Source organism: Dama dama, chromosome 6, assembly GCF_033118175.1.
Source record: "Dama dama isolate Ldn47 chromosome 6, ASM3311817v1, whole genome shotgun sequence".
NCBI lineage: Eukaryota > Metazoa > Chordata > Mammalia > Artiodactyla > Cervidae > Dama > Dama dama.
In genome coordinates this window covers 1,213,220-1,222,676 of record NC_083686.1, presented here as the reverse complement: position 1 = coordinate 1,222,676, position 9,457 = coordinate 1,213,220, and the positions used below count along the sequence as shown (strand labels likewise).

At 65.3% G+C, this 9,457-nt stretch overlaps 1 protein-coding gene across 2 annotated transcripts; it reads right to left on the bottom strand.

Moving 5' to 3' along the window:
- Positions 1-4,239: 4,239 nt before the first annotated feature.
- Positions 4,240-6,803, bottom strand: NICOL1 (NELL2 interacting cell ontogeny regulator 1). 2 transcript variants are annotated; one of them, XM_061145130.1, is made up of 4 exons: positions 6,170-6,803; positions 5,492-5,662; positions 5,191-5,279; positions 4,240-4,350 (listed from the first exon to the last, which is right to left on the bottom strand). In XM_061145130.1, the coding sequence occupies exons 2-4, from the start codon at positions 5,634-5,636 to the stop codon at positions 4,285-4,287; spliced, it is 300 nt and encodes a 99-aa protein (XP_061001113.1). In that variant the 5' UTR covers positions 5,637-5,662; positions 6,170-6,803; the 3' UTR covers positions 4,240-4,284. The 2 variants fall into 2 exon arrangements, with proteins under 2 accessions (XP_061001113.1, XP_061001114.1); XM_061145131.1 differs by lacking the exon at positions 6,170-6,803 and adding an exon at positions 5,938-6,000.
- Positions 6,804-9,457: the final 2,654 nt, after the last annotated feature.

The following is a 9,457-nucleotide window of genomic DNA, read 5'->3' as shown; positions in this document are numbered from 1 at the left end:
GCCGGGCTCCCGGGCATCCTGAGGATGGCCGGCTCCACGGCAGGAGGAAGGTCGCAGCCAGAGGACAGCGTGCAGGGAGTCCAAGAAGGAAGAGGGTCGGGGGTGGGAGTGCCCTGGGCAGCGTCCTGACACCCGCCCCCAGATCCGGGGCTGCAGGGGTCCCTACAGGCCCGTGGCCTCTGCTGGCCGTTGTCAGTCACTCAAGCATGTCCCACCCTTGTAGCCCCCCAGGCTCCACTGTCCATGAGATTCTCCAGGCAAGAATACTGGAGTGTTTGCCATGCCCTTCTCCAGGAGATCTTCCTGACCCAGGGATCGAACCCGGATCTGCTGCATTGCAGGCAGATTCTTTACTGTCTGAGCCACCAGGTCTTTCCTGGGTCCATACATAATCAGCCCTGCCCCTCCTCCACCCCAACAGCCAGGCCCAGATACGGAGTGGGGGCCTGGGCCCCCACTCAGCCTGACCTCGTAGGGCCCCCTCCCGCCTTGGTGGGTTGAGCTCACCCTCCAGCCTGCACAAGTGGGAAAGGCCGCGGCGCCCTGAGGCAGTGGTCCAGCTCCTGGGGGGGAGGGAGAGCGCCAGGACCAGGTGGCAACGGACAGGGCTGGCCCCCAAGGGGCCCGCCCGGGTTCTGGACTTCAAAGGGCCGCCAGCTGGGGCAGCCTGGGAGAGGCGTGAGGTGCGTGCAGGTAGCTGGGTGGCCCCAGGCCCCGCTGCCCGGCCTCAGTCCAGGGCCCAGGGAGGGGACTCCCCTCGTGCTGTCGGGCGCAGCTGGACTGGGGGCAGGGTCCTGGATGCTGTTGGGAGCCTGGGGCGGGCGGAGTCTGGCTGTCTTCCCAGCACACCTGGGTCACCCACCCTGGCCCAGCCCACAAATTCCCGCCCACTCCTCTTGACTTTGGCTGACCCGACTATCCTGACCTGACACCTACCAGAGCCCCACGGGTCCCTGACGGCGGTAGTGGGGGTGCTCTGAGCACAGCGAGAACCCCGCCCAGACCCCAGAGTGGGGAGGAGGAGGGCCCAGCACAGGACCGTTCGTTCAGCGAACGAACCCCACTCCCAACCCCAGGCGAAGAAAGGGACCCATGGGCAGAGAGGGTCTCCGGGATCCCAGGGAGAGGAGCACCTGGGAGGACTGCAGAGGTGGCAGGGGTGCTGGCGGAAGTGGGCCGGAGGGCCAGGAGCTGGGAAGGCGAACAAAACCTGGAACAGACTTGGCGGGGGCCAGGGCCCAGCCCACGGGAGCTCTTCCCAGAGAATGCCAAGGGGAGGAAGCAAGAGAAACCTAGACTGCCCAGCTGGGGGACTGGGCCCCCTGCTTAGAACCTGCCCGGTGCCTGGCTGGGCCCTGGGCTCTGAGAGCTCCTGACGGCGGGGAGGGAGTGACGCTCCTGACCCATCCGCTGCACCCCAGGCTCCTAACCAGGAGTCTGTGACCCAGCACCCAGCCTTCCTGCCAACAGGCTGGGGGGTGCCTGCCCTCTACCGGGCCCTGAAAAGGACAAAGCAGCGCTCTCCTGGTGCTTTACAAGCTGGGGGTGGGAGCAGGAGCCCACCAGTCACAGAGGCCGGCGCTCCAGCTGGACTTTGGGACTAAGGAAAATAAGCTGGGACAAGGGCTGAAGAGCAGGGCGGGTGGTGGAGGCCACGTGGGAACTCTGTGGAGAGGGACAGCACATGTAAACACCCGGGGGTGGCGGGGACTACGAGGCCAATGTGCCCGCAGAAATTTTCAGACGGCTGATTTACCACACAATTGTCTAGGAAGCTATTTGAAGGCAGGCCACCATGAGAAGATGGTGTGGAATCTAGGAAGCAGTGCCTCCAAACCAGAAGCGTGAAGGTGGGCAGCAGGAATGCCCAGCTGGTTGGGAGCCGGAGGGCACAGGCCACGGAGAGGAAAGGCTGGGAAGGACCAGACTGCTGGAGGATGAGACAGATGTGACGAAGGCAGACGGGAGGGAACAATCGGATGAACAGTCTGCAGGGGCAACAAAAGCAACGCCTTCCCAGCTCACGCGGCCCCGACGCCGTCATGAAGATGCTCTTGGTCTCGTCAGCAGAAAGCGGTGGAACTGCTCAGGGCAGAGCCAAGACGCCCTTGGCCTTGACCGCACGCAAGGCTAAACCCTTCACGGGGCCCAAGCTGCTTCTCCAGCATCACCCCCGAGCAGGCCTTCCCCACCCCAACCAACTCTGCTCCCTTCGAGGCTGACTGTGGCCAGAGCTGCCCACCCCAAAGGGCCCACCTGGGGCCTTGCTTGACCTCCGGGGCCTGTGACAGGCTGGCTTCTGCCTGAAGCCCCCCCCCCCCGGGTCTCCGCTCTCTCCCTGCCCCGTGAAGACCCCCCCCTCCTCGGGGGCGTCGCCTCCCCGTCCCCATCCCTGAGCCCCAGGGGCCTTCTCTCCCCAGCGCCTTCCCGGGCGTGTCTGCCCCATGGCCTCCTGGGCTTCTCTGCTCACCCACCTCCCCCAGCCCCGGCCCCTCACTCCCGACGGTACCCACTCTGTCCCCAACCTGAGCCCATCCTCGGCCAGCAGCCAAGAAGGTCCAGCTCAGACAGACCTCAGCCTGCCCACCTCCCCGGCCCAGGCCAGAGGAGGCCCCATCCTTCACGCCGCCCCCCACCCTCAGCGGCCAGACTGCCCAGAGCTGCCGCCTGTCCCTTCTGCCTGCGGCCGCTGCCTCCCCACCCAGCGGGGCCCTCGGTTCCTCCCAAAGGGCAACCCCTGCAGAGGTTCTATCACAGGAACTCCAGCTGGAGCCAGGCTTTGGGGCTGCCCAGCCCAGTTAAACTTCGATTTTGGATACACCGGTGATTTTCACTTTAAACGTGTCCCGAGTATTGCCTGGGACATGCGTTCACTAAGTGCTCACACTTCAAGTGCCTGCTTGCTCCCACCAAGAAGGGCTCAGCGAGCCTCGTGTTTGGGAATCTGGGCTCCCTGGCAGCCAGGAATGTCCACGTGACTGAGGCCAACCTGTGGGACATGGGCACTCTCTGGCAGTGCCCTGATGGAGGTGCCTGTTTCTGCCACCCGCTGCTCCTTTGGGGCCCCAGGACAGGTGGCCCTGGTTCCTGCCCCCCATGCCCAGGCCCGAAGACCACCGAGGCCGGCCGTGGCTCCAGCTCTCCTTCCCCGGGGCCTCGCTCTGGCCTGACTGAAATCAGCCCACGGGCATCATCACCCCTAGACATCGAGCTCAGCCCCCCATGAAGCCAAGGTAGGACTCTGGTTCGCTCCCTGTGGTCCTAACACCTGGAGCAGCACCCGCAGGCTGGGCGGGTCCAGCAGAAAAGAATTGAGGATGGGAGGGAGGTCACGGTCAAGAGTCGGGAAGCCACTGGGGCAAGGAAGGGCCTGGGCAAAGCATCTGAACGGCTGTGTGCACTCAGACCCCCAGGACAGGACAGGACAGGCTGGGCCGGGGACTAGGGTCACCCTCCCGGGCAGGGGACCAGGAGTGTCCAGCTCTGGCCACCTCGGGCAGCAGTGCCAGGTGTAGAGACGGCCACGGCCGAGGAACTAAAGCCACTGAGAGGCCACATGTCCCATACCGGTCACTTGTATTTGCAGCCCTGCTGAGTTCCTGGATGTTTCTTACCATATGCACACGTTACTTTGAAAAAGAGATTATAGTATTTACTCAAAAAAAAATTCCTCCAGAAATGAACGGAGGGGAGGAGGAAGGCCTCTGCCTGTTGTTGTGCACACACACGTGGACACGAGTGTGCACCACCCCAGAGTTCTCGCTGCCCAGGGGCCAGGCCAGGGTCGGCAGGAGGGAACCAGCAGGCAGGGGGGAAGCTATGAGGGGGCCCAGCCCGCTCCTCCCAGAGGAGCACTCCCCCACCGCCCAGTCACCCCCTCTCCCGGCACTTGCTGGCTTGGTTACGGGGCCTTGGCCACAGTGGGTCCACCATCCAGACCCGGGGATCCCCTGACCGCAGGGTCCTCACTGCACCAGGGCCTGGGGGGGCCTGGGGTCAGGCAGGCGCTCCAGGCACCCCGCCCCCCAGCGCACCCTCCGTGCTTCAAAGGAAGTGCAGACAGGGAACAGGGTGGGGGGGGGGGCCTGGAAGGCGGTGGCCCCCGTGCCCACGGATGCACGCCCCCAGCCTGGCGCCGGGGTGGGAGAGTTGCCTGGCAGGGAAACCAAGGCCCAGGCAGAGACTCCGGGGGACGACGGTGGGCCCTGGGGGCCCGAGCAGGGACACAGGACACAGGCGTGGGGACCAGGCCTTTATTGGTTGGGCACGTGCTGGTGCGGGTGCTCAGTGCCCGGCCGGCCAGCAGGCACACAGGGCCCGGCGCTCGGCCTGCAGCAGGAGGCTCTCCGTCTACAAAGCAACGAGGGGTGTGAGGGCTCCGCTAGGCGGCACCCAGAAATACAAGCCCGGGGGCCGCCCAGCTCCTGGCTTCCCCCCAAGACACGCCGGCTCCCAGGACTCCTGACGCCTAAACCCAGCTGCATCCGGACAACCCCCAGCCCCAGCTCCGCGGACTGACTGCAGGGGAACCTCAGGGGACCCTCAGCTGCTGCCCAGACCTCCCCGCACTCCACCCGCCTCTGCCGCTCCTGCCCGGGGCCCGGCCTTCCTGAGCCCCCCACCTAGACAACTCTTCCAGCTTCTCTTTCAGGGGCCCCTCTGTCCTGACAGCTCCTCCAGCCCCCAAGGGTGGGCTGGCCGCAGCTCCTCTCAGGAGCCCAGCTCCAGATGCGTCCCCAGGGGGCACTCCAGATCTGGGGAAACCCTTGGGAACTGGGAGCAGAGGGAGCAGGGCGGTATGTTCCCTTCTTCCTACTTCTCAGAGTGCTCCCCCTTCCCAGAAATACACATTTCTGTCACAAAGGAGAACTTCCTTGGCTGGGGCCCAGCGAAGGCGGAGGGGAGGGGCACTGTTCATTCCACACTTAGGGGGTGACTCCGGGCACCCCGGGCCTGCACCCACCCCCTGCAGAGGAGGGGGGGAACTCCCGGCCCCCGGACTGCTGGGCCCAAGCTGGCCTTCCAGCTCATACGGATGGTCTCCCTGCCGCGCCCTCTCTGCCCGCTAGGAAAGACTGGGTTGGGGCAAGCTGTCTTTTCCAGTGACCCCGGGAAAGGAGCCGGGAAGGCCACCGGGAGGAGCGGGAACTGGGCTGCCTCCGCCCGCCCCGCACCCCTCGGGAGGCTCACCCGCGCGTCCAGGCTGTAGGCCGTCTTGCGCAGGTCCTGCAGAGCGCGCTGCATGAACTCGAAGGCGTGGCAGTCCACGCACGGGCGGCCTGCGCGGGGGTCGGGGTGGGCCGTGTCCGGGTCAGGGCGCGCTCGCAGCCGGACTCCCCCAATCCCGGGCAGCGGCCTCCGCGCGCCCCCCGCCCCCCGCCCGCGGGGGCGGGGGGACCACCCGGGAACAAAGGCGAGCCACGCCCCTCCCGCGCGCCCGAGTGGGGTCAGGGCACCCGGGGACCCCTCCGCGTGCGCGCGGGGGACCTACTCTGAGCGGGGACGGCGCTCCCGGCGGCGGGCTCGGCGTGGGCCTGGGCGCCCAGCAGCGCGGCGCTCAGCAGCAGCAGCAGCAGCAGCAGCAGCAGCCGCGGCGGCGGCGACCTCGGAGGTCCGCACGGCGGCGGGGGGGCCATGGCCGAGCTGAGGGAGCCCGGGCGCCCTGCAGGAGCCGACGGTCAGCGGCGTCCGCCCCTCGGGCCTGCGGACCCCGACCCCGAGCTCGGCTTCGCGCGACCCACCCACCCGGACCCCCCGGGACCCGTGAGCCCACCTCGAGGGCCCCGCCCCCCGAGACGAGCGAGCCTCCCAACCCCGCCCCCCGGGTCTGGAGGCTCCCCACGCCCCCGACCCCCCACTCCCGCCACGCCCCCCGGGCTCTGCGACCCCTTCCCTCTCCGTCCTCCCCAGCCCATCGAGCCCCCGCCCCGCCTTTACCGCGGTTCCGGGGACCAAGCTACAGCGGCGCGGCGACTCGAGAAAGACGCGCTGCGTCCCGCGCGTACCGCGCATGCGCCTCGACCCCGCCCCGGCCACCCCCATCCAACGTCGTAGTCATGGAAACCCGGGACGGCGCGAACCGCTCGCTTAAAGGGACCGAGGTGGTGGCTCCCGGACTCGGTACGCGCGGCCCCGACCGGGATCCGCACCCAGACGCCGTCAGGCCTACCCTATAGGCGTGGGCTCCTGAGGGCTGCTTGGAGGAGGCGGCACCTGGACAGGAGCTCCAGAGCCACCGCCGGCGGCCCGGGCACCCGGGCGTCCCTGGACCGATTCCGAGGGAGGGGGCTCGGTGCCCGCCCGGGGCTGGGGGCCGGTGAATGCCAACGCGCGGCCTCTGCGCCCAGTGGGCTAGTGGGTCCAGTCGGGGCGGGTTGCTCCGGGGAGCTCGGCTTCGGGAGCGACCCAGGCCCCGGGGCCCGTCCGGTCTCCTCTCCTCGCCCCGGCTCGGCCTCGTGCCTGACCCTCAGGCCACAGGCACAGGTAAGAAGCCATCGGGCTGCCCGGTCCCCTCCAGCGCTCCGCGTCCGGACACACTCCACGCCAGCTGCGTGACCTGGGACGGGTCGCGTGGCCTCTCTGCGCCCTTGGCTCCTTCGCGATTGCACAAGGTCGTGGGAAGAGTCTCAGGTCCCCGCCCGGCTCACGCGCGCGGGGGCCACCCGTCCTTCTAAGAAGGGTGCTGCCTACTTGGCGTCCACAGGGTCTTTACGAGGCGCAGCACCGTTGCGGAGGCGGCGACCTCCGGGCCGTGCGCCCAGGCCCTCGCGTCCCCGCCCTGGAGCCACCAGCAGCCCGCACGGCGCGGGGCAGCGCCGGGCTTCCTTCGTGGTGGCGGCGCCCGGCCGGATGGACTCCGCCCCACCCCTGGGCCTTGGGTCGGGTGGCGGCCGGGCACGGGATGAGACGTCCGCGGCCCCGACCGTACGCGGGCGCGCTGGCCCAGGGGCGGGGCAGGGCTGCAGCAGGGCCTGCGCTGGGGGCGTCCGGAAACTCCGACCGGCCGGGCGCGGGGGCGCGGGGCCGGCGGGCGGCCTTCCCGGACGCGCGCGTTTCCGCGCCCTTCGTCCGGAGCCCCGCGACGCCGTCCAGCCTCACCATCCCTGCCCCGCTGACTCTCGGGCCTCCGGCTTCGGCCTCCCCGAGACCGAGAGGGGACCGAGAGGACCGCGCCGCCGGCCCGCGAGGGCGGCACCGCAGGGCTGCCTGGGTCCTAAGTCCCTGCCCAAACCCCGTCCGCGCCGGGGTCCAAGCGCCACGCCGGCCCCCCGCCCCTCCCCGGGTACGGGCTTTCCGTCTCCACCAGGTCTTCCGCAAGTCGGCTGTGATTTCTTTCATATCCCAGTGGGACAGACTTCGTGAGCCCCTCGACCCCCATCACTTCTCCCTAACCAGTTTCTCCCCCTTCCTCTCTTTTAAAATGCCTTTATTTTTGGCTGTCCTGGGTCTGCGGGCGGGCTTCGTCTAGTTGCCTGGCGGGGGCTTCACACTGCAGTGTTTCTCCTGCTGCTGAGCCCGGCCTCAGTGGTGCCACAGCGGGTGCAGTCTGCCCAGACCGGGGGCTGACCCTGTGTCCCCCGTGTAGTCAAGCGCATTTTTAACCACTAGACCACCGGGCAAGTCCTTTCTCGAGCCCACACCTGTTGCCTGGGTTGCCTGCAGCTGTCCGGCTGGAGATGGACACGGAGAGGTGTGGTCCGCCAGAGCGTGGCCGGTGCGTGACTCCAGGAAGCTCTGGGAGCAACTGGCTTTGATGGCCCAGAACCCCCAACCCCTCGGAGCCCTCCGCTGTGGGCTCCGCCCAGGGCGTCGTCTGGGGACCCTGGCCCCAGTCCGGAGGAGATCCGCCCCCAGACTCACTGCGCCCACTCTCGGCTGTCACCGACCCCCTGCACTTACCCCCCACCCCCGCCCCGCCAGGGGAAGCCCAGGAGGTGGATCCCGGCGGGGGGGGGGGGGGTGCCAGTGAGCCAGCGGAGCAGAGAAAGGGAGGAGGCGAAGGTGTATGTGCTTGGAGGTGGGGGGCTGGCAGGCTGGTTTCCAGGGGCAGAGGCTCTGCCAGCAAACAGCGGCCCGGCTTCGCGGCTTGGGCGCAGCGTGAGTCCCAGGTTCACACACACGCCCAGTCCTCCTCCGTTCGCCCGCAAGCCTGGGGGCGGACTGTCTTGACACTGTGGGGGGAACAGTGGCTATAACACCGGCGCCACAAGCAAAACCCACACCGTTAAAAGCACCAAGAATGTGTCCGCGAGGAAGTTATTTAAAAATGGCTCTGGACTAGGGATGCTCCCTCAAGTGGCAGAGGAAAATTCACATGCTACTTGGCAGAAAGCATCTTCATCTAGGGCCTTGGAAAAGCGGAGTGGAATGGATAAAAACACACAGTCCAGCTCCGTGGTGTCTGCAACAGGCTCACTTTATTTTTTTTTTTATTTGCATCTTTTTAAAAAGCATGTTTATTTATTAGGCTGTGTTGGCTCTGAGCTATGTCCTCGTTTGTGGCAGGGTGGGGACTCTATCTGTGGCTCTGTAGTTGCAGAACGCAGGCTTATTGCTCCCCAGCTTGTGGGATCTTCGTTCCCCACCAGGGATCGAGCCCGAGTCCCCTGCCTTGCAAGGCAGATTCTTAACAACTGGACACCAGCAAAGTCCGTCCCTGAAAGAGGCTCAATTTAAATCCAAAGACACAAATAGATCAAAGGTAAAAGGATGAGCAAAAGTATTCCCTGCAAATAATAACTAGAAGAGAGCTGGGGTGACTAAACCATGGCCAGACAAAAAGGAGTTTACATCAAAAAAGTTTACAGTAGACAAAGAAGGACATTATCACATGTTAATAAAAGGTTTGATAGGGCAGGAAGATAGGACAAATATAAATGTTTACATACCTAACGACAGACGGTGAAAATATATGAAGCCAAAGCTAACGGAATGAAAGAAACAGACAGTTCTACAGTAACAATAGACTTGAATACCCCACTCATAGCATTGGCTAGAACAACCAGACAGAGGACCAGTGAGCCAGACCTAACGGATGTGTCCAGGACACCCACCTGATGACACCCATCCTTCTCAGGCACATGTGGGATGCTTTCAGGAGACCACACATTGTCACTAATTGAGTCTTCATAGACTTGGGGGCAGAGAGGCACTGCACAGCTTGTGAGATTTTAATTCCCAACCAGGGATTTGAATCCAGGCCCTCAGCAGCAAGAGTCCAGAATCCCAGCCGCTGAACCACCAGGGAATTCCCATCAATAGATTTTAAAAGCCAGATGCCGTAAAAGGTGTATTCTCTGACCACAGCAGGATGATGCTGGAACTCAATAACAGAAGGAAAAGTGGAACGTTGAAGAACCAGAGGACCAAAGGAGAAATCACAAGGGAACTTAGAAATGACTTGGAGAGGAATGAAAACAAAACGAAACGTACCAACATGTGCGGGACCCCGCGAGCA